The sequence below is a fragment of the Ostrea edulis genome, chromosome 2 (genome assembly GCF_947568905.1).
Source record: "Ostrea edulis chromosome 2, xbOstEdul1.1, whole genome shotgun sequence".
In the NCBI taxonomy this organism is placed as follows: domain Eukaryota; kingdom Metazoa; phylum Mollusca; class Bivalvia; order Ostreida; family Ostreidae; genus Ostrea; species Ostrea edulis.
The window spans coordinates 21,751,371-21,777,498 of NC_079165.1; the positions used below are offsets into that span (position 1 = coordinate 21,751,371).

The 26,128-nt window shown below is 35.1% G+C and overlaps 1 protein-coding gene across 1 annotated transcript in view; it reads left to right on the forward strand.

Moving 5' to 3' along the window:
* LOC125678919 (glycerophosphocholine phosphodiesterase GPCPD1-like) overlaps positions 1–26,128 on the forward strand; it is a 66,076-nt gene that overhangs the window by 1,450 nt on the left and 38,498 nt on the right. The window contains exons 2-13 of the mRNA XM_056156407.1: positions 7,832–8,293; positions 8,724–8,884; positions 11,392–11,448; positions 11,537–11,688; positions 11,951–12,031; positions 13,447–13,557; positions 14,084–14,237; positions 15,411–15,546; positions 15,670–15,724; positions 15,946–16,038; positions 18,846–18,920; positions 21,467–21,503. Of these exons, the coding sequence (XP_056012382.1) occupies positions 8,079–8,293; positions 8,724–8,884; positions 11,392–11,448; positions 11,537–11,688; positions 11,951–12,031; positions 13,447–13,557; positions 14,084–14,237; positions 15,411–15,546; positions 15,670–15,724; positions 15,946–16,038; positions 18,846–18,920; positions 21,467–21,503 (1,327 nt within the window). The 5' untranslated portion in view covers positions 7,832–8,078. The remainder of the gene's footprint in view (positions 1–7,831; positions 8,294–8,723; positions 8,885–11,391; positions 11,449–11,536; positions 11,689–11,950; positions 12,032–13,446; positions 13,558–14,083; positions 14,238–15,410; positions 15,547–15,669; positions 15,725–15,945; positions 16,039–18,845; positions 18,921–21,466; positions 21,504–26,128) is intronic.

Sequence of the window (26,128 nt, forward strand, 5' to 3'; positions counted from 1 at the left end):
GGGCCTCCCAGTATAATAATTTTGCAAGCCCGAACAATATTTTAATGGCCCAAAATATTTTATCTAATTTGACCACTTGTCATTTGCAAGGTGTTGCATGCTGATTCTACACTATAGATAAATGTATGTTCTACTGTAGGAAAATATACTACTGACATTAAAAGGATTACATATCTTATTTTTCAAAATATTAATCTCGCAGATGACATCAGCAGCTCCTGTTCAGAATCTGCTTTGTTTTGTAATCACCACGTACAAAACATTTTGTTTTCTCAAGAATTAAATCTTAGCAAAGGCCCACCCTTGGTCCAATGGGGCATGGATTTTCGTTCTCTTTTCTCCTTGGCTTGTGTGACCGTTTTTCTTTATTTGGATCTGATTGTTGTGATTGCTAAATACGCTTGTGAGGTTTTGAATTTCACGGACGACCCCCTCCCTACATGGGCACTGGAAGTTAATGTAAATATATAGTATGTGCATGTATTTTTTATACATGCACATACTATATATTTACATTAACTTCCAGTGCCCATGCCTCCCTATACTTCAGAAAAGGCAGCATGGTTGAAAAATGAAGGATGCGAAAGTCTGAGTCAATCTCACGCTTTATTTGTAATATATACAACACATACAATAAAACAATTACAGGCCCGCCGGACTCCTGGGTTAAATATTTTTAGAAGCCCGATCCCGATTTTACTGGCCTCGGGCATTGGGCCACCGGTTAACGTCGAAGACTGAAATTGTACATGTTTGTGTAAAATATCTCATTTACATTATTTTTCAAATAACGTGTTTGCATTATGGCCCTGACTGCTAAAAACTCCGGACTGCATTTTTTTTTTCAAGTAAAAAATATTTTTGTAAGGATTTATTTAAGTGTTCATGTAAGTAATTCCTCTAATAGTCTCATTGTTTTGATTAAGAAAATGTCAGGAAAGGCTTTTAACAGACTTTAAAAACTTACGTGTACTGATCCGAAGATTTTGACCACAAACAATTCTTTTGGACCAGTTGACGGTGTATTTCATTGTTCAGACTGGTAAAATTATCTGTATGACCTATTGCAAAAAGGTAGATCTGTTCTAAAACTCTGTCTTAAAGCATATTTGATATTATAACTCATTTAATAGTTCTAAAAGATGTGATTCACTTTTAACCACAGGTCATCTGTCTGGGCATTATACTGCAAATGAGCAGATTCATCAGAAATTATCATAAGATTTGATATTGGAGATAAGAATCGATCTTCAGTTAGCCTAGGTAAAGGTGATTCAGAAATTTCATGGATCATCTATTGAGGACATTGATATTTTAAGGGGTTTATTTGTTACTGTTCACATAGTTGTTTTTCAGAGAGTTGCTGATTTTGTCAATCTCATTTTGTGAAGGCTAGATTCATGGTGTGCTTCCTCGCAGCAAGTCTGAAAAGATTTAAATGCATATCTACTTAAATCTTGACTGACTCTAAGAATGCATGGATGTCTGTATGATTTACCAAAAGTTATGGAAACAGGGGAGTTAAATTGAAGCTTTTCACCATGTTCACTCAGTAAAACATTTATTTAAGTAGGATTTAAAGAAAAAGGGGAATGAATTATCATCTTGATAATAACCCTACACTAGTCACTATACGTGTGATTTGATGTTGATGTTTAGAGTATGTGTACTCACAATATATATATATATATATATATATATATACACACACAGAAGGTTGGGTGTTATAATTGTTTGTTTGTGCTTTATATTAAATATTCTATACAATTGCATCGAGAGATCCACTCTCCTTATAAAATATCTTAAACACTGAATGACACAGCGACTGTGTGGGATTGCATCAGTGTGTCAGGGCTCACACTGGACCAAAATTTTGTGTCGCAACCTAACGCGCGTGCATCGACTCATACACGTTTACTGTAGATCTATATTTCATGTATATTATTCAAGAGGCATATACAACATATCATATCTCTGATTATTCTTACACAATGTATACAACATAGCTTTGTTTAGCTTTTATCACAAATCACTATAATTATTAGGATATTGTGAAAATCGATTGTATTTCAGCAGATTGCTTTTTAGTCAGTCTGATGACATTGCAGCACAATCATGGTTTTATTTCTAAATATTGTTTTTGGCTAAGTTGACTCAATTCTATTTCATACCAGAAAAAAATAGGAGTATTTCATAGCATATAAACTGGCTATATTAAATAAAGACAAGAAATGAGTTTCTAAATGTTTATTAATCATTTTAGTAGTGTAAATGACATATATTACTCATTAAATTTGCAGTCTAGAAAAAGTCACTGATGACAAAGTTACTGAAAATTAATTACTGTAATATATAACACATGATCATAGTTTCACATCACATTTTCACTGAAGAATCTTGTTTTCATCTTGAAATCCAGAATGACAAAGTGGTCCTTTGGTGAATCTCATCATGTAGAGGAGAAGGGACATTATGAAGTCTGAAACAAATTTTAAATGGCTTAAGATGATGTGAAGTCAAAAGATGACAGGATAGCAATTTCAGAAGAACCTACTGTTTTGCGTTTCCTCATGGCCATTTTCTAAATAGATCAAACTAAAGACCTAAAGAATAATGCAATTTCCCAACATTCCTCTATTTATACACTGTACTAACGTCAAATGGATTAGAAAATATAGCTGAACATTCTAGTTTACCTTTCTAGATGAAATCGCTTTTGTACTGTGATGAACCGACAAATTAAATTTTATATATTTTTATTAACACGGAAGTATATCTTCCATTGACTAGCTTATGTGCACAATCACACGCTTTTTATTCCATCTAGTACAAAACAGGTAGCTCCCCAGTAATGACTCGGGTATCTCTATATTTACGATATGTACTGTAGGCAACTGGCACGCGCAAAGTTCATTTCATTCACACCTACCTGCACATAGAGGATCAACCCTTTGTTTTGTGTAAACTGTTAAATAAACAAGACGCCCCTAAGTCTTATTGTTCCCATGCGACAGGGTATCCACATTCTGCACAGGTAAAACAGCCCTGAGGCTGTTTGGATGCCAACAGCTGAAATTCAAAATGGCGCGCGAATACTAAAATACGAAATGTCCGTGTCGCATTTCCGGAATTTCTGTCGCATTTTTTTCTGAAAAATCGCAAAATGCGACAAATGCGATGGGCAGCGCGAGCCCTGTGTGTATAAGTAGCGCTTTAGGAGCATAACAAAGCTTCCTTTTTAGGGAAGTCGTTGTGGCCGAGTGGACTTACGCACTGGTTTGACAATCTTGCTAGGCGGTGGGTGCTGTACGTCGCTGGTTCGACCCCGGGCTGGGGCGAAAATTTTCAGTACCTAGTTGTGATTATTTAGTGCTTTATATATATAGATATAGATATAAAAGCACTGAAAAGGCCATGGCACTGTTGGTTATTTAAAACTCAAATTTTCGACGCAACCCACGTCTTTATCAAGAGACAAATATTACATAAACAAATAACACACACCACGAAAAAACGACAAGTATCAATAATATACATTGGTAACAAGAATGATATACTGTTGTATTGAGTGAGAAAAATGGTTTCTTTTCTTTTTCTCACTCAGTACAACAGTCTATCATTCTTGTTACCAATGTAGATTATTGATACTTGTCGGTTTTTTTGTGGTGTGTGTTATTTGTTTATGTAATATATGTCTCTTAAAATTGATAAAGACGCGGGGTTGTGTCAAAAATTTGAGTTTTCAGCCTTTTCAGTGCTTTTATAAATTGCTTTACATCTTCTTAGATCCGACACTTTAAGAAAGTAGGTGTTGCTGGGTTTTCATGCTTTTATATATATATATATATAATTATTGTAATGTAAATTTTTGTAAAGTCAAGCACCTGTGGTTTAATTATATACATAACCCACCTCCTGTGTGTATGCATTAGTATAATTCCATGAATTTTCACATTAATTATGTTGGGTCTGTTTTATAGTGATGAATATTTTATATACCAGAGGAGGAAAATCATATAGACTAGATTCTGTCCATTGTGGGACTTTGGATGTGGTTCCATCTGGTTCTGAGGAAGTGCAGAACTGTAGTACTCTGGGGAATAATTGGAATAGAGTGTAAACCAGGACTAATGTACTCCTGGAGAACTACAGTTCTGCAGCTCCGTCTGAAATCACTTTTTAAGAGACAAGACACAGTAGTTGATATAACAGGGTTGCTAAACTGTTTATCATAAATTCATGTATGTATGTGTATATATGTAAATATGATATTACCACAGGCATGAACTAACAAAACAAGGGCCAAATCTGTGTGAAGCTACTGTATGCTAGATGACACTCGAGGCTTAATGGAGTGATTATTTTAAGCTACTGTATGCTAGATGACACTCGAGGCTTAATGGAGTGATTATTTTACTAGCAGTAGTTTGCATCATGTTGAAGGTGAACTGAAAAATGTTTGACTGTGTAAAGAAATTCATTTTGATGACTGTCAAGTGACATCTTACTAAATGTATCTTAATTGTAGTAGAATGTAAATTTATATGTGTGTGTGTATATATATATATATATATATATATATATATAAGAAATAAATTCCATTTTTGAAAATACAATAGGGTATGAACTGCAATTCCTCACACCAGCATACTTTTTATGAAGTGCACTAGTATGCTAGCTGGCATGGATCATCGCAGTTCATACTCTCATGTATTTTCAAAACTTTTAAATCGCACACTGATTTACTGATTATGTATAAACGTGTGTAGATTAATGTGTCAGTTTAAATAATTCGAATCTGTGCAGTACATGTCCATATCTTCTGTAATTTTTATAAATTGCTGAGAGATTCTCCAATCTTCAGTTTGTTCGGTTTACAAGTGTAGTGTGGATGCACAATAGTACACTCTGACATCCAGAGAGACATCTTGTTATGGAGATTAACATGAGATGATGGACATATATTCACATTGCAATACTATTAATGGAGATGTTTAGAGAAATGGGTATGTGTGTTTGGGAGTCCCATCAATCTTCCTTTATAGGTATATTGTAATGCTAATGGAGGAGATATTCAGAGAAATGGGTACATGTGTTTGGGAGTCCCATCAATCTTCTTATAGGTATACTGTATGTATAATGTATGGTAGCTGTACTTCAAGGTACATTTATTTTGAAAACAGTATTGATTCAGTAGATTAAATAGATTTAACTAGATTTTTGTGGAAATATCAGATCTCAGCAGGTGATTGAGCAGAATTATTGAAATAAAGAAAATTCAGAGAGATATCAGCTTCATTGATTTACATCTCTGGGTAGATTTATATAATTTTGTTATACAGAAGTACTCTATAGGACCCAAGCTGCCATTCCTCTTCTCCTAAAAATATATGTGTATTTGTAATTATAAGTTCTCATAATCTCATTTGACCTGAAAAGTTGAGGTTGCATGACATTTCCCATAATTAACTTGATTCGATTGACTTATTCTATTTGAAATTTAGTCAAATGTTTGAATTTAAATGGTTTGATTAAGAACTGGTGTTGATGTGGCTCTAATTCTTCACTACTGATTACACTGCTGACTGAGCCCGAGGGACTTCATTTGTAGCCATTTTATCTGTGATATTGTCTAATCATCCACACCAAACAAAGGGGGATAAGGGATGGTTAAGTACTGTGAATGACTTGCTTATGTGAAAAAACTGAGCAGCTACCTGTGTTTTTGTACAGGTGTAAATCATAGTACATGTAGGTATATATGTCTGTGGCTTCAATGACTTCAGACAGAATATATAGTTCCTTTATCATGTTTATAGATATCAGAGTCTGAGAATTATTGGATCCATTCATGGCTTAATATTGGATCCATTCATCACTTAATATTGGATAGTACATGTACAGTGTATCTTGTGTGTATGTGCTGCTCACGACAATGGACAAATATAGCACGTGTTTAATTTAAAAACCATGTGTGGTATGTGAGACCCGACCCCGACCCTGCTGAACTATCGAAAGGAAAATTGGACTTCTACTGTTGACCTTGTTGAATTTTTGGGCACATTTCAGAAGCACACATATCAAAAAGTAGTGTCATTTAATTTATATAATATGTATATGGTGTGGCTGTTGGACCGAGCGAAGCATGTAATGTCCATTGGAGTGTCCCAAGTGGTAATCATAATTCCGTAAAGTATGGTAGGTTATGATTCATTTAAAAATATATATTTTTAATGAAATTTTCCTTGTGCTAAAAACCCAGTAACATCTCAATATTAAAGGGGTTTATATGGGGACAACAGTTTTACAGGATCCGCCTATTCATTGAACGCGGGAAATAAAACACAAGGCGACGTAAACTGTGTATTGTGACGTCACATTTAGCCTCAACCTTTTTTCTCTTTTTCAAAGCAAACAATTATAAACAACAATAAAACATTCTGTATGCAATGAAAAAGGCCGTTATAAAACTAAACAAAATTAACCAATAAATTCAAAATGGTAAAAATGTAACCGTAATTTTATCGTATATTCTTATTTAAAGAAACTCATGAACTCGTTCATCTATTTAGTCGTATTACGGTTTTATATGTAATTATTTGCTAAAACCTGTTACAATGATAATTATTCTATTCACTTTAAACAAACTGAGTGTTTAAATTACGAATTGCACGTCAGAGTCTTCTATTATTGGCATTCAAAATAAAACACGAATAACTGTTGAAGTAGGTAATGAAAAAATAAATGGCGGCGCCCATATCCTCCCATATGGATCACGAAAATTTCAGTGAACGTATATAGAGATTGTCTCTTTTTCTTTTGCTGATTTTGACTTTTTTCTTTTATATACGTGTTACCTTTAGAGCCTTGCTTCGCGGACGGGCCTTTGGCCCGTCCGAGCTTCGCTCAGTATAATCTACATTGCAGCTGGTAATTCTGTGTTATTAAACTAGCTCTGTGTTGACATTCATATTTAGGCCTTAATTAAGCTTTTACAATTTGGTTTTGTCTTCTATAATGTAAATACATGTAGTATTTCTCCTAGCTCTGTCTTTTAGCTTGATCGATAGAACACTGGTTTGTTGTGCCAAACATCCTGGGTTCCATACTCAGCAGAGGCAAAATTCCAGTCTCTGTTAATTAATTATAAGAATTTATTGGAAGTTTTGAAATTAACTCAATGCATGCAAACTTTTTAGAAAAGTATATGTGTATTTTCCTACATCACTGTATACATACTAATCATCCGTGTATCTATCCTAATTCAACAAGTGACACTACCTGATATAAATCATGTTTATTATATCTCTTGCAGATTAAGTCTTCATTTTATTTTATTAAGTTCACATGCATTCGTTTATCAAGAAATTGGATTTACCCATAAAATGATATTTAAAAATTTTTTTAATGTAGACCCCCATCGTCATGTTTTCAGAATTAGATATTGAATATCAGGCATTGATACGGAGTGTACATGGAGTGTCACGGTACATCAGATTTTTAGAAACATGTATGCTGGTTTTCACACAATTGACTGCCATTTCTCAGTGAAGTAATGAATGTACAGTCAGGTTTTGATTAAAGGTAATAAAGTTTAATAAGATGAAGAAAGTGTGGTTCTGTGAATAAACAGATTCATTTTGAGTGCAGGATGATATTCCTTTACCCTGTGTTGTTTTAGAGACATTATATTTACCTTCGTGTTTGGTTTGTTTATTTAGGGTGTATATAAATACAAATACTCATCTGGAGTTCTAAGTTTTTCAACGTGTTCATTGTATAGTGTAGTTGTAGGTATATAAATGTTTCTTACATGCATGTATATTTACAGGTGGCAGACAAATGGGGTAACCAGTTTACAAATTTGTGTGACAAATACCGAAGTTGTTCAGCTCTCCTGAGATCAAGACTATGAACAGATTGATGTTAAGACAATGAACAGATAGACTCAGAATAAGATTGTCAGTGTGAACATTAAGACTGCTGAGAATAAGATTGTGAACAGATAGACTTAGAATAAGATTGTGAACAGATAGGCTGAGATTAAGATTGTCGATGTAAACAGATAGACTGCCACCATGACAATGATGTCTGTGACTTTCGAGGTGATGTTCCGAGTGGAAGTGGAGGTGGAGAAAGACGAGGTGGTGTGTGTGGTGGGAGACTGTGACTGCCTTGGGAACTGGGATCCTCATCACGCGGTGGTGCTCTCGCGCGAGTCCACCAGCCCAGGGCCTTGTAGGAGGAACAAGCAAGCAGAGGATGGATGTGAGGCAGGAAAACAAGCTTCATGGTAAGAACTGTCAGCCTGTCTAGTGTATAAAGTAGTTACTAAGGTATGTTTATACAGTTCAACTTCGATATCTTGAATACCATGGATATGTCAAAGTGATTCAGAAGTCCCAACCACTTATTCTTTAAGTATTTTACCTTCGATATCTAGAATCCTCTGATGTCTCTTAGTCCCATCAAATTCAAGATAATGAGGTTTGACTATAGAAGTTGTCAGTTGTATGGATTATTGATAGTACTGTTTAAATCCAAATATGTGTACCATATATTATAGTGCATGAAAGGGGAAAAGTAAACTATATATGATCTATTGACATGATGAAAAATGAATTGAGTGCCAATTTTCACTATCATTTTGCCTTGAACCTGTGGTTATCACAACACATCCAGGTGTATACACAGACTTTGATGTGTAAAAAAAAATTTTCTAGTGATATATGGAGAAAGAAAGTGAAGTTGTGCGGAATGAAGAATTACAGCTACAGATACTTTGTTTGTCAACTGAGGGAATCGGATAGTGAATTAACAGAGAGATTTGTGAAGGTCATTCGATGGGAAACAAACATCGCACCAAGGGTTTTCTCTCCTTCAGGTAATTTAGACGACCCATCTCCATAGATATGGCTATGTGTCCGTGACCCCCCACCGCCCATTTAAACTTGCGGTGAATTTGATGATACGTTTTTCTTTTGAATATGACTTGAAGCAATAAAATCATAGTCAGGACTTTTAATGTTAAAATTTACCTAACCATTGTTTTGTCAGTATACAAAGCTACACTGTATCATTTTATTTTATTTCTTGATAAACCTATATGAACCTATATGTTTAAAAAATATTCAATTGACATGAAAATTTCACACAGGTTTATCGTAGAACAAAGAACATTGACAGCGAGTAGCACAGAGATGCAGTCAGGGCTGTTCCATTAAAACATATGAGGTACCCGGGGAAGGCACTTTAAAATTTGGGTAACCACCCATAGAAGCATAAAAATGCAATGAGGGACCACTCACAGAAGCAATTTTAGATAGTGCGGCACCACCCATAGAAGTGAAATAAATTTGAAATACACTTTTTCTTTAAATTCAATATGTATGAATGACTATTTATAACCCCTGAATAGAGGTCTATTTTCAGATGTTCCCAAGCATGATAGTAAAAAGAAGAGTATCTTGGGGGTTATCACCATTCAAATAACAGGCCATCAATGAATCTTGATCATAGAAACATCAATTTATTTTATCAAGACTGTCTTTCTTAAACATGATGAACTAAATTAATTTTATAAGTCTACCTGTTCATAAAAAGTCTAGTATTGTAAATGTTCAAAAACAACTATTAAAAGTTTTAATAAAATTGACTGGTATTTTGAGTTTTAAAAAACAAGAAAATGTGTCTCTTTACATAAATAAAATGATATTCTATGTTTCTTAGTCAATATATAAATTTACAACCGGCAACTTAAGATTTGTGAGGCTCTATTCTACCGTTTTCAACAATTTCGATAAATTCCAATTTCTCGATTCATATTTGTGCGCCATGTTTGATGTACTGAAGTTTCAACTTCCGATTGTCAAGTCATTTGCGTATGTCATATAAAGTAGTATTTACATTAATGGACAAGTATGGAGGCGAAAGCTATTTCGTCGGTATTGAAAAGGTTTGAATTTAATATCAAGTTAAAAACCGAACAGCAGAGTGTAAATTCTTTCTGCAACAATATGATTTTCCTTTCTTTGTCGAAGTGGCTCAAGTAACTACATTTTCGCGCCGATTGTCAGTGTTTAGCTTTTTCATTAGATCCACCTATGAGATTTCGCGATAACAAGCATGGCGGAGCAGACGAAGAATTCTGCATGCTGTACAATATATTTAATGAAAAAGACCTTTATTAGACATGCCCGAGCACAAAGTTAGAACTCCTTTTGGTGAAAACAACATTTGGGACTAATACACAGTGCAGAGTTTATTATCGGTTATTCATAAAATTATTTTGCACCATTACGGAGATCCTATGGAATTGTAGCCTCATCCCGAAAACGTCAGAATAAAAAAAATTGGATAGGGCTACATTATTGCAGCTAGAAAAAAAAATCAAAAACCGTTTCAATGGACCACGAGCACGTTTCGTTTTCCATTTTGGACAAGGGAGATAATCCTAATTTCCGGTCGCTATAATTTTAGAGTCAAACTGGAAACGATAACCGGATCGCGGAACCTCATCGACCGAGATAAAATGAAGACAGAAAACGGCGTTTGTTTCACATTCTACTTTCAACCCTTCCCTTCTCTTGTTGCATTCCTCTCAGTTTCGGTAAAAAAATAAAGATTTTATCAAAACAACCTCCCACAGATGCAGTTTTCTGGCAGTAGGTACCCACCATAGATGCAATTTTCAACCAATGACAAGCACCCATAGATTTTTTTTTAATTGCCGTCCCCGGGTACCTCATATGTTTTAATGGAACAGCCCTCAGTGCTTACAGTAATGATGAATTGATATATGTAGCCATTTAACAGCCCAAGTCCGACAACATCTTGTACCACTAAGTGGCAGTGAGCAATAATGAATGCAAGAACAGAAGCATAAGAAATGCTCTTCAGTCTGTAAATACAATGTACTTTCTGCAGTCTTGAGATAAACCACTAGCCCAATGACTCTGACTTCCAGATTTTTCGTCAGTCCAGTAGACCTCTTTATGGAATTGCATATTGGGCTCGTGAAAAATGTCTTGTGTACTAGTACTTTTGAAATAGTTGTGTTGTGAAGACTGCTGTTTGTGTCTGTAATGGATATAGGGAGGGGGTCGTGTACCATCCCACCCCCCACCCCACTGCTTTTGAATTACACACAGAATGAATTGTCTCCAAATTTCCTCTGAAAGTTCATGTTGCTTCAAAATTTTCTACTGCACCCCTCTTGAGGAATCATGCCGTTGGCATTCTTTCCCTCTGTGGTTGCCTCCATATCCCCATTTAGAAAGTCCTTGATCCAGTACTGGCTGCATAATTTCAAAGTACTTTGTGTGAATACATGACTATTGTATGATTGTATGTTTTGATTATTGTTACTGAACTGGTTGTTTTCTCTTGTAGAGTATATGAAGAATCCGAAGCAATATGATGCAGATGTAGAAGTATTTGGGAAGTTTGGTAAGGGGATTACCTCCCTTTAGAGAGTATAAATCAGTTTAATTATATATTTCTGACATTCAGTTTATGCATGCAATATTGCTTGTAGGTAGAACAACCCTTGTATCAAAAGGATGGTTGACAGATGAATCAGAAATACATATCCGAATCCATGATAATCCAATTCGTATGTGGAAGCCTAAATATAGGAAGCAGACTTACAGAATTAAGTGCACCCCACTCGATCAACGATACAAAGATGTAAGCTGGTCCCAGTCTGCTGTCTATTGGAAACAGATAATGATTCAGTGATAGGATTCTCGTTTCTATTTAGTGTTGTGAAATACAGAAAGCTAAGGATGGCAGAATATTGCTTCATATTTAAATTTTTTGTTGTTTAAACAATGAATTCAATGGATGTCTTTATAAATGAATTAATGATTGTAGTTACACCAGAATCAATAACATAGAACATGATTGATATAAATAGGTTTTTAAGAATTTAAATCCATTTTCTTTTCAGCATTTAGATGAAGACGAAGAGGAAGACGAGTGGGGGACCCATGTGGCTCCACCCTCCACCTTCACTAAAGTGCTAGTCTCTGTAAGTTAAGGAGTTTCCACCTTCACTATAGTGCTCTCTCTGTAAGTTAGTAGGCATGTCTCCACTCTCCACCTTCACTATAGTGCCCTCTCTGTAAGTTAGGAGGTGTGTCTCCACCTTCACTAAAGTGCTCTATCTGTAAGTTAGGAGGTTTGTCTCCACTCTCCACCTTCACTAAAGTGCTCTCTCTGTAAGTTAGGTGTATCTCCACTCTCCACCTTCACTAAAGTGCTCTCTCTGTAAGTTAGGAGGTGTGTCTCCACCTTCACTAAAGTGCTCTCTCTGTAAGTTAAGAGGTGTGTCTCCACTCTCCACCTTCACTAATGTGCTCTCTCTGTAAGTTAGGTGTGTCTCCACTCTCCACCTTCACTAAAGTGCTCTCTCTGTAAGTTAGGAGGTGTGTCTCCACTCTCCACCTTCACTAATGTGCTCTCTCTGTAAGTTAGGTGTGTCTCCACCTTCACTAAAGTGATCTCTCTGTAAGTTAAGAGGTGTGTCTCCACCTTTGCTTAAATGCTAGTCTCTGTAAGTTGTAGAACTTTAAAAGTTAAATGTAAAAATTAAAGCTCTGTATCTACAAGGAATTTCTTTTATCATTTCTAGACTAGGCTATTATGTGACTTCGTATCTGGATAATGGGTCTTTTTTGTGTTATCTTACATGAATGTGCTCTTTCTCTTTTCACATGGATGTGTAGTATGATGCAAGAAACAGGTTTAGTGTGTTTGTCACTATTTTTAACCATCTTTCAGCCCCTACTTTTTTCTTCTTCTTCTTTTTTTTTTTTACAAGCCTTTTTATGAAATTTGAAAAATGAATGTAGTCAAGTTAGAGAAAAATGGTAACTAACTTGCAAGTGTTGTGGAACTTTTATGTTTGTAATGCAATAAACATATAAAAAAAGATATGTAGGAATGAAATGAATCATTTAATTGATATTCACATTAAGCATCAGTTTGGTCTAGTTCTCAAATACAGTGTCTGTTTATTTCACAAACATTTCCCTTTATATCAATAGGAATTCATTTCACTTGTAAAATGCAATTTGTTGGATTGATTTGACTGTCAACATTCTTTACATCATATAAACTGGAATGATGTACATGTATGTCGTGCCATAGGACGTCCAGGGAATGACATCACACTGCTCTAGGCTTCTCTGATTCCATTTTGTTGTATGGCAAAATTGTTCAGCACTATATAGAATTCAGTGTTTCTTTGTAATTATTCATCAAATTACATCAAATGTGTTTTGAAAAAGTCAGTTATTAGCAATGAATATTAGATAAATCAGAGCTTTTCCATAAATTGCTTTGGGATGTGCAGTATAAAGCATAAAATGTCCCATCTTACTATATATGGTTTAAAATGAGTTGAAATTACTTTCATTCTGTAATTATTTTCATCTGTTGTAGACTTTAGATGAGAGGAACATTAACCACTGTGTTCAGCATCAGAGTGGAGCAATCATCAGACCGACAGGGTACATGATCTTCACGGCAGAGACGCTGGAACCAGAGAGTTTGGTAAGTAGCCCTCGTAGAATTCTTACAGTCACCAGAGAAAGATCAATCTGTGTTTCAGTAAGTACACTCACTAGGAATTTGGATGATGCATTCAATATGAAGTACCCTCACTAGGAATTTGGATGATGCCTTCAATATGAAGTACCCTCACTAGGAATTTGGATGATGCATTCAATATGAAGTACTTTAATGGTTACGTTGTGTGTTTTCTGTAAAAGAAAAACTGTCTTGGTACACAAGTAAACGTATATTTAGATAAGTTACTGTGGTTCCATAAAATTTCAAAGTTTTCAAAGTTAGAGGATTTATTAAATACATGTAATACATTTCAGTTGATGTGTAAATTTAGGAAAGTTACGTGAATGCTCTTCCTTGTAGTTTATCACTGATTTCAGGGTTTTGCACAACCACACGGAAAAAAAAACTAATAAAAATTCTTAAAGAACGATAATTAAACCACAGCAGGATTATGGTGACATATAACTGCCAAATTCTAGGTCATTCATATTTTGCTTTTTGTTAACAGGGCTTCCAGTTTGATTTTTATGTCCATGAAGAGGAAGTGGAGCCAAAACATGTAGGCTACTGCTACCTGCTGCCATTGGATCTGAAAAAATCCAACGATACCAAGACAGTGCCAATCACGGGACTTCACCACAAACCTATAGGACAGATAGTCTGTAAGGGGTCGATAAAGTATCTAGTACCACAAACCTATAGGACAGATAGTCTGTAAGGGTCAGATAAAGTATCTAGTGCCACAAACCTATAGGACAGATAGTCTGTAAGGGTCAGATAAAGTATCTAGTACCACAAACCTATAGGACAGATAGTCTGTAAGGGTCAGATAAAGTATCTAGTGTCACAAACTTATAGGACAGATAGTCTGTAAGGGTCAGAAAAAGTATCTAGTACCACAAACCTATAGGACAGATAGTCTGTAATGGTCAGATAAAGTATCTAGTACCACGAACCTATAGGACAGATAGTCTGTAAGGGTCAGATAAAGTATCTAGTGCCACAAACCTATAGGACAGATAGCCTGTAAGGGTCAGATAAAGTATCTAGTACCACAAACGTATAGGACAGATAGTTTGTAAGGGTCAGATAAAGTATCTAGTGCCACAAACCTATAGGACAGATAGTTTGTAAGGGTCAGATAAAGTATCTAGTGCCACAAACGTATAGGACAGATAGTTTGTAAGGTCAGATAAAGTATCTAGTACCACAAAAGTATAGTACAGATTGTGTGTAAGGGGTCGATAAAGTGATTTATAGTATCACAAGTCCATAGTACTGATTGTCTGTAAGGGGCCGGAAAAGGGAATTTTATAGAACCGCAATCCCATAGAACTGATTGTAAGGGGCTGATAAAGTGATTTGTAACATGAGAGAGTTAGTGGTTGATGGGGTTACTGAGTGAGGGGTTTAATTTTCTATGGTTTTTGAATTTACATTTGTGGCTGTCTTTTTCTGTTAATAGTGTTATGTTTTGTTAATCTTGTAATTTTTGTACCATTTGTTTTACAGCACTGAGAAAATAAATCATCACATTGCTGAGAAAAATCCTTGTAGAGAAACCAAAATGGACACAGTATTAATATGCCATTGTCTTTATAAATTTGTAGGTTCACCTGTTGGAGACATGCAAACAAAAGCACCATTTTATACTCACCTGTAGTATTTCTTAAAGATTATCTTTCTACCAGGAGTTTGGAAGTTAATCCAGTGTGCTATATGCTATAGCAGTGACTGCAGATTTTGGTTACATCGTAACGTTGTACTGAAAGAAAAGGTAATTGTCTTGCCTCCGTATCTAGCTTTGTTTCTAAGGCCATGTAAATTTCTTACAGTGGATTATCTTATTGTGAAACCAGTACTTGGTTTAGATCTGAAAATGGATGTGAGCTACCAGAACTATTGGAAGGTTCAGCGCAAGTCCTTGGATGTAGGTCACCGTGGAATGGGTTCGTCATACAAGCACAAAAAGTAAATCACCCGATGAGTGATGTTAAGCTTCCGTAAAATTTTAAACTTTTTTTTTTTCATTATTATTACAGTCAGTAGATTGTGTATTGGTGAACATTTCATCTTTTAATTAAATTTTTGTAGGTTAGCAACTGTTCGGGAAAACACTGTACAATCTCTACAGGATGCAGCAAGCCATGTAAGTTTCCTGAATTTTCACACAGTCCTGATTATTCAGTTTTATAGATTCTTTCCTCATGTCATGTAAATATCCCACAGAATTGACGTTATTTTCAGAGTGTATGTGCCAGATTTAACCTTTCAGACTTATCATTAACACTGATGGAGAGGCTTTTGAGTTGATTGGAATATCTCATTTGATCGAGGGAGTGCTTATTGTGGTGGTATATTATGTTGTAGGGGGCTGACTTTGTGGAATTTGATGTCCAGCTGAGCAAAGACCTCATTCCTGTTATCTATCATGATTTTCATGTCGCCATTACATACAGGAAGGTAATTCATGTGTATATTTATAACCAGTTAGATATTTATAACCACTGTTAGATATTTATAACCACTGTTAGATATTTATAGCCACTGTTAGATATTTATAACCACTGTTAGATATTTATAACCATACCCTCTGTTAGATATTTATAACCATAACCACTGTTAGATATTTATAACCACTGTTAGATATTTATAACCATACGCAGTTGTGTTAAGTAGGGCCATAGAAATATGTCAGGAAAAAAGCATTAATAAACAGATCAATTTGTGACAAATTCTGTAAAAACAACCCTTTTATACAAAAACAATATGTATATATCATTAAGTGCATATTGACCTCCTATACATTTTTCACCAGACCGACACTCTCTACATCAACTCGGTATCACGTGATCAAATATCAAGATAAAAACGTATCGTGTATGTATAAATCGTTGAATTGGCACGATATCCAGATATCAATGCAAGCTGAAGTATATATAACTTCAAAGCATATTAATTTCTTAATTTGAAAAGTACTGAGAGCAAGTTTATTGTGACTTGTAACATGTCTAATTTTTGCATTGAATATGCAAGATGCAGCGATTTTTGCACATACGAAGTTGAATCTAGCCTGAAAAACATATTTTCTGTTGAAGCCAGAACTTGCTCCCCTAACTTTCCTTTTGCACTGAAGTTCACATGTCACATAAATCAAACATCTTTCACTTAAAAACCTCGGGGTGTCGTGCCAATAATGAAATTTTTATATACGGAAACCCTGTTTATGCTAATGAGTCCATTGTAAAAGTAACTATACGTGCAGATTAGGGGCGATATCAAGATCACAATATAATATGGATATTATTTTAGCATGTATGTTATATAGAAAAGAAATTGAAACTTTTTCAATATCAAAGAGAATTAATATAACCCATTTGACAGAAACTTTTACACGATTGCAGTTTACCGTTTGACAGAGGTGGTAAATAACGAAACAATATTTTGATATTTCCAACCACAAAAGGACGGTAGATATGTACGTCATGACCTTCGTCATGACGTATTTTTCATTGTGACGTCGTGCAATGTGTCAGTGTGGTAAAGTACATTTATGTACAGGACTGGTATTTATGGGGAAAGCCTTAACTCAACCGCATACCCTCTGTTAGATATTTATAGCCACTGTTAGATATTTATAACCACTGTTAGATATTTATAACCATGACCACTGTTAGATATTTACATGTATAACCACTGTTAGATATTTATAACCATTGTTAGATATTTATAACCAGTTAAATATTTATAACCTCTGTTAGATATTTATAACCACTGTTAGATATTTATAACCACTGTTAGATATTTATAACCAGTGTTAGATATCTATAACCAGTTAGATATTTATAACCACTTTTAGATATTTATAACCACTGTTAGATATTTATAACCAGTGTTAGATATTTATAACCACTGTTTGATATTTATAACCATAACCTCAGTTAGATATTCATAACCATAACCTCTGTTAGATATTTATAACCATAACCTCTGTTAGATATTTATAACCACTGTTAGATATTTATAACCTCTGTTAGATATTTGACATGCCGTGAACTTTCTAGCTCACCTGAACCGAAGGTTCAAGTGAGCTTTTCTGATCAAAATGTGTCCGTTGTCTGTCGTTGTTGTAAACTTTTCACAATTTTATCTTCTTCTTCAGAACTACTGGGCCAATTTCAACCAAACTTGGCCAAAAGCATCCTTGGGTGAAGGGCTTTCAAGTTTGTTCAAATGAAGGGCCATGTCCCTTTCAAAGGGGAGATAATCACAAAAATAGGGTGGGGTCATTTAAAAATCTTCTTCTCAAGAACCACTGGGCCAGAAGAGCTGAAATTTACCTGAAAGCTTTCTGACATATTGCAGGTTCAAGTTTGTTCAAATCATGGCCCCTGGGGGTAGGATGGGGCCACAAGGGGGGATCAGAGTTTTACATACAAATATATAGGGAAAAACTTTAAAAATCTTCTTCTCAAGGACCACTAAGCCAGAAAAGCTGAGATTTACATGAAAGCTTCCTGACATAATGCAGATTCAAGTTTGTTCGAATCATGGGCCCCGGGGGTAGGATGGGGCCACAAGGGGGGATCAAAGTTTTACATACAAATATATATGGAAATTCTTCTTCTCAAGAACCACTGAGCCAGAAAAGCTGATTTTTACATGAAAACTTTCTGACATAGTGCAGATTCAAGTTTGTTCAAATCATAGCCCCCGGGGGTAGGATGGGGCCACAAGGGGGGGTCAAAGTTTTACATACAAATATAGTTAAAATCTTCTTCTCAATAACCACTGAGTCAGAAAAGCTGATATTTACAAGAAAACTTTCTGTCATAGTGCAGATTCAAGTTTGTTCAAATCATGGCCCCCGGGGGGTAGGATGGGGCCACAAGTGGGGGGGGGGGGGGGGGGGGGTCAAAGTTTTACATACAAATATAGGGAAAATCTTTAAAAATCTTCTCAAGAACCATTGGGCCAAAGAAGTTGACATTTACATGAAAGCTTTCTGATGTAGTGTAGATTCAAGTTTGCAAAAATCGTGGCTTCCCAGGGTAGTTGGGGCCATAATAGGGACTAAGGTTTTACATGCAAATATATATGGAAAGTCTTCAGATATGGGCCAAGGTGATTCAGGTGAGCGATGCGGCCCATGGGCCTCTTGTATTATTTGATTTCAGTAATTTCAGTAAAAGTAAAATGTTATTGATTTTTAATCAGAGGTATTTGGATGGAGATTGAAGTATTTGTATGGCAATGTTTTTTATTTGTAGAAAAAACGAGAAGAGCTTGAATTGTACCAAGCCTCTGTCAAAGATCTGAGTTTAGCAGAACTTCAGTCTATGAAGGTACATTATAAATGTTACTTTTGTTATCAGTTTGTGACAATGTGTCCTGATCACACAGGGGTTTGACCAGAAAAGTTTAAACTTGACCAAATATATTGCTATTGATTTGGACCCCTGATTTAATAGAATATTAAGCATATGTTTATTGCAGGCATCGTGTACATAGTTGATGACTATTCATATCTTTGATCATTTATGAGGACGTGGACAAACCAGATATAACGTACACAGTTAGTGATTATATCGACATTCACATACATGTGTTGACAAGTAGGGCCGCATAAGACCACAGAACATTAATTGGCAAGAAATGAAATTTAGAGAATTCGTGATTTTCATCCATTACAGTCAAAACATGCAGTGGGTAGATACTAACTCGGCACGGACTCACGTGAAAACATTGAATTACTATCTATCGTTGTATGAGTAGGAACATTTTTCAGCGTGGATGATTTGAAAGCATGGGATTAAAATTGTTGTTTTTGAAGTCAACTTCAATTCGCTTTGGTTTGAACATATTTTAATGCATGTATGATATACAGGTTTGAACACAAGGAAGTTCTTACAACTTATGAGGTTTTTACCTAAGAATAATTGATAATGATTATCATAAAGCATATGCATAGACAGAATAAATACCATAATTATACAATGTACATGTATTTATAACGTAAAATGCATTACTCTCACGGATGTGCTTGTATACAATATAAATTTTTATGCAGCAGTGGAATTATATTCTAAAGGAAGTATGTCGCATTATTGGGGCATCCTAAAACATTTACATTGTAATTACTATACATAGAAAAAGCAAGTGAGGAAAAGTAGATAATGATACAATTTCCTTTCAAGATACATAATATTACATCAATGAATTGTATGTTTTAAAATCAACAGAAAATATGTGTACTAAATGGAATTCCTGGGCTGTGTAAATCATCTACGAAAAGTTAGCGCACACAAAATGTATGATAATGATCTCTTCAAAAACCTTTATAGGTGGAATATTTTATTGTTTTGAAGTGACATACAATCTTCTACAAGGGTTATGATATTCAAATTTCAGAAGATATCACATTTCTGCCTCGTTATATTGGTTATGATACATGCAGTTGCAAAGTGGATTGAAATTTACTTTAAAAAACTACAATTTCAATCCACTGTTTTCACAATCATCTGCACAGAATCACGCCTGTCCTTTTTGTTCATGATGCCAAATGTTTTAACTGCAGCAAATGACAGTTACAATCGCTGTATATTTCCAATCTTGTCAGTTAATGTTCTGCAGGCTGAATCACAGAGATCATGACTATGTTAACATCTACCTATATGTGTGGACGACATTGATTCTCTCTTAACATGAACAAAATGAAAAATATATCTTGGACTTTTGTCATTATTATCTAAAGGATGGCAGATTCTCATAGTTTGTCAGGGATATTTGTAAAATAGTTTATAGCTTATGGTGTTTATGATACATGCACATACAGAAGGAAAGAAATTAGTTTATTTAGGTTCAGTCAGGGGTGTATGGATATTTACTCTTGGTTGAATTCCTATACAACATTTGGGCACTGGCCTTTAGGTGTATTGATTGGACCTAAAGTAAATTTCTGTATCTTGACATCTGATTTTGGCTATTTCTTATATCAAGTTGTCTCTCAACCTACATGTGTATCAAGCAAATGTTAGAGGTTATTACGCTAAGCCTGTCAATATCCCACAATTCAAAACAATATTAACCTGAACAGCATCTTTGTGAACACACTCACTTCAGGCTGCCTGCTTGATGTGTTTGTAAATTGTGCGTACCAAATTGTTGAACAGATGTCCCACAAGAAGTTTACACCTCTGAACTTGAGCATTGTGTTTCACAAGTACAGTTGTGAAAAAGTGGTCTGCACAGTACTTGCGGTAGTAATACATTTTGTCTGCGCAGTACTTGTGGTAGTAATACATTTCGTCTGCACAGTACTTGCGGTAGTAATACATTTCGTCTGCACAGTACTTGCGGTAGTAATACATTTTGTCTGCGCAGTACTCGCAGTACTTGCGGTAGTAATACATTTTGTCTGCGCAGTACTTGCGGTAGTAATACATTTTGTCTGCGCAGTACTTGCGGTAGTAATACATTTGGTCTGCGCAGTACTTGCGGTAGTAATACATTTGGTCTGCGCAGTACTTGCGGTAGTAATACATTTGGTCTGCACAGTACTTGCGGTAGTAATACATTTTGTCTGCACAGTACTTGCGGTAGTAGTACATTTGGTCTGCACAGTACTTGCGGTAGTAATACATTTTGTCTGCGCAGTACTTGCTGTAGTAATACATTTTGTCTGCGCAGTACTTGCGGTAGTTATACATTTTGTCTGCACAGTACTTGCGGTAGTAATACATTTTGTCTGCACAGTACTTGCGGTAGTAATACATTTTGTCTGCGCAGTACTTGCGGTAGTAATACATTTTAATAGTATGTGTTTTGTCACATGTCTTTCTGCAGTTTTATATGGTAAAAAAATTGTCCAAATCAATTTTGTTTTTCATAGTTGGCACACACCTCTAGAATCTCAGACAACAACAGGGGTGAGTCATTATTTTATAAAACACAAATATATCGCATATAAGAATGGTGAAAAGAAAAAATTTTATATTTAATGGAACAGATGGAACTTACTATTTACTTATTAAAACATGTTTTTCTCTCTTTCTCACTATCTCTCTCCATGCACATAATGATAGTTATATATGATTTGTTATATTCATGTACATGTACTTTATTATGTGTACAAAAACCAATTTTAAAAAAAAGACCCCATGGGTGAGTCCTTAACTTCCTGGCAGAGTATGTGTGTTATAGGTTTGACCTTGTTGTTTTCATGTTCACAAATTCTGTCCCCTTTTTATGCCCCCAAGATCGAAGATTGGGGGGGGGGGGGGCATATTGTTTTTGTCCTGTCTGTCATTCTAAATTTAACCTTGCTAATAACTTTTGAACAGTAAGTGCTAGAGCTTTGATATTTCACATGAGTATTCCTTGTGACAAGACCTTTCCGTGGGTACCAACATTTTTGACCCTGTGACCTTGGAGTTTGACCTACCTTTTGAAAACTTTAACCTTGCTAACAACTTTTGAACAGTAAGTGCTAGGGCTTTGATATTTCACATGAGTATTCATTATGACAAGACCTTTCCGTGGGTACCAACATTTTTATGTTCCCCAAACAAAGTTTGGGAACATATTGTTTTTACTCTGTTTCTTATTAAGGTCTTCCATTCCAGACGGAAGACCTTATAGTGATGCTACTGTTTATTATGTCTCCGAACACAAAGTGTCGGAGACATATTGTTTTTGCTCCGTTTCTTATTATTAAGGTCTTCCGTTTCCAAGTGATTCTACTGTTTATTAAGGTCTTCCGTTTCCAACGGAAGACCTTCTAGTGATTCTACTGTTTATTATTATTTTTTTTTTTTTTTTTTTCCCCTTTCGTCTCCGAGACCGTTGGATGGATTTTCCTGAAACTTTTTTCTTTCAAATTGAAACCTATTTCGGTTTACTATATCTCGTTCTAATTCTCAAAAAATGTTGACCCCACCGGAAGTTGAATCTTCAACTTCCGGTTATATCAAAGAAAGCCTATTCATTCTCTCATTTTTCAGTGCCATAAATCTCGGTCATGAAACTAGTTAATGAGTTGAGTTTTAAATATATTATAGTCACTATAAATGTCTAGAGTAACGTCAAATATTTTTGTAAAATTTACTTCCGGTCGGCAAATACGGCTTATTAGCTGTTTTCGTTGTCCAGCGTTTTTCTCAGAAACGGTAAAAGATAGAGTCATCAAATTTTCAGAGTTAATAGATCTCACTTTGTAGGCGTGCAGTAGGGGGTTAAGAATGTCGGCCGTCACTTCCGGTCGTCACCGGAAGTGATTAAATGAATCATATATTTCAAACTTTTTTCTTTCAAACTGAAACCTATATCGGTTTACTAGGTCTGGTTCTAATTCTCAAAAAAATGTTGACCCCACCGGAAGTTGAAACTCCAACTTCCGGTTATATCAAAGAAAGACTATTCATTCTCTCATTTTTCAGTGCCATAAATCTCGGTCATAAAAGAAGTTAATGATTTGAATTTTACATATGTTATAGACAGTATAAATGTCTAAAGTAAATTTAAATATTTTTGAAAAAATTCACTTCCGGTCGTGAGATATAGGGTGGACATATTCAAACCTTGTTTTTTCAGTTTCTCAATAATGAATATAAATAGACGCTTGAAACTTGTAGAGTTGATCAACTAACATCAGTGCATTGTACACATACATTCAATTTTTTTGTTCGTCACTTCCGGTTTATACCGGAAGTATTTGAAAAAATGTCGATTTTCCGATTTCTTCGAGTGATTTCTCAGAGATGGCTGAAATTTTCAGGAATAATGTCTTATGAAATGACCTTGCTATAATTATTTTTGTTTTTACAAAATTCACTTCCGGTCGGAAAATATGGCCGATTTTCTGTTTCTCAAAAGGAATTTTGTCCAGCATTTTTCTTGGAAAAGGTCAAATATAGGTTCATCAAACAATCAGGGATGATCAATCTCCGTTTGTAGGCGTGCAGTAGTGGGTTGAACATGTCGACCGTCACTTCCTGTTGTCACCGGAAGTGATGGAAAGAATCGCAAATTTCAAACTTTTTCCTTTAAATTGAAACCTATACTAGTTTATTAAGTCTCTTTCAAAGTGTCAAAAGAATATTGACTCTGTCGGTAGTCAAAACGACTACTTCCGGTTTTTTGATAAAATACCTTTTCAATTTTCGTCTCTTTGTCCCCATAAATCTCGCTTATATTTGAAGTCTTTCATATGATTTTCACATGTCTTAATAAAAGTATCAACTTCTAAAGTTTTGATAATTTTGTTTTTCAAAATTGACTTCCGGTCGGTAGTAACCTACTACTTTTTCTTTCCTAGGTTTACTTCTTTTTTTGAGAACTCTTTCAGATAGAGACGTGAAATTTTCAGGGAATATAGACAGTAAAGAGTCGCTGTCATTTTTAGGAAAACGCATCTGAATAGTACTTCCGGTCGTCACCGGAAGTTACGAGAAAGGAGTAAAAAATTCGATAATAGATTTCTCATTCATTGTTAAGGCACATTTTCTGATACATTTAAATGGTTTTTGTAGGAACAGAAAGCTCTTTACCGGAAGTGGTCTAACGGAAGACCTACTCATTACTAGTAATGAGTGTCTAGTTATTATTATTATTATTATTTTTTTCCCTTTTGTCTCCGAGACCGTTGGATGGATTTTCCTGAAACTTTCACAGATTATAGAGAACGATGGTACCTCGAGGCAATTTTTTCGTTTTTTCAAAATTCACTTCCGGTCGCAAGATATGTCCAATTTTCGTCTTTTTACAAGATATCTTTTCCAGCGTTTTTCTCAGAAACGGTAAAAGATAGAGTCACCAAATTTTCAGAGTTAATAGATCTCACTTTGTAGGCGTGCAGTAGGGGGTTAAGAATGTCGGCCGTCACTTCCGGTCGTCACCGGAAGTGATTAAAGGAAACATGAATTTCAAACTTTTTTCTTTCAAATTGAAACCTATTTCGGTTTACTATATCTCGTTCTAATTCTCAAAAAATGTTGACCCCACCGGAAGTTGAATCTTCAACTTCCGGTTATATCAAAAAAAGACTATTCATTCTCTCATTTTTCAGTGCCGTAAATCTCGGTCATGAAACTAGTTAATGAGTTGAGTTTTAAATATATTATAGTCACTATAAATGTCTAGAGTAACGTCAAATATTTTTGTAAAATTTACTTCCGGTCGGCAAATACGGCTTATTAGCTGTTTTCGTTGTCCAGCGTTTTTCTCAGAAACGGTAAAAGATAGAGTCATCAAATTTTCAGAGTTAATAGATCTCACTTTGTAGGCGTGCAGTAGGGGGTTAAGAATGTCGGCCGTCACTTCCGGTCGTCACCGGAAGTGATTAAATGAATCATATATTTCAAACTTTTTTCTTTCAAACTGAAACCTATATCGGTTTACTAGGTCTGGTTCTAATTCTCAAAAAAATGTTGACCCCACCGGAAGTTGAAACTCCAACTTCCGGTTATATCAAAGAAAGACTATTCATTCTCTCATTTTTCAGTGCCATAAATCTCGGTCATAAAAGAAGTTAATGATTTGAATTTTACATATGTTATAGACAGTATAAATGTCTAAAGTAAATTTAAATATTTTTGAAAAAATTCACTTCCGGTCGTGAGATATAGGGTGGACATATTCAAACCTTGTTTTTTCAGTTTCTCAATAATGAATATAAATAGACGCTTGAAACTTGTAGAGTTGATCAACTAACATCAGTGCATTGTACACATACATTCAATTTTTTTGTTCGTCACTTCCGGTTTATACCGGAAGTATTTGAAAAAATGTCGATTTTCCGATTTCTTCGAGTGATTTCTCAGAGATGGCTGAAATTTTCAGGAATAATGTCTTATGAAATGACCTTGCTATAATTATTTTTGTTTTTACAAAATTCACTTCCGGTCGGAAAATATGGCCGATTTTCTGTTTCTCAAAAGGAATTTTGTCCAGCATTTTTCTTGGAAAAGGTCAAATATAGGTTCATCAAACAATCAGGGATGATCAATCTCCGTTTGTAGGCGTGCAGTAGTGGGTTGAACATGTCGACCGTCACTTCCTGTCGTCACCGGAAGTGATGGAAAGAATCGCAAATTTCAAACTTTTTCCTTTAAATTGAAACCTATACTAGTTTATTAAGTCTCTTTCAAAGTGTCAAAAGAATATTGACTCTGTCGGTAGTCAAAACGACTACTTCCGGTTTTTTGATAAAATACCTTTTCAATTTTCGTCTCTTTGTCCCCATAAATCTCGCTTATATTTGAAGTCTTTCATATGATTTTCACATGTCTTAATAAAAGTATCAACTTCTAAAGTTTTGATAATTTTGTTTTTCAAAATTGACTTCCGGTCGGTAGTAACCTACTACTTTTTCTTTCCTAGGTTTACTTCTTTTTTTGAGAACTCTTTCAGATAGAGACGTGAAATTTTCAGGGAATATAGACAGTAAAGAGTCGCTGTCATTTTTAGGAAAACGCATCTGAATAGTACTTCCGGTCGTCACCGGAAGTTACGAGAAAGGAGTAAAAAATTCGATAATAGATTTCTCATTCATTGT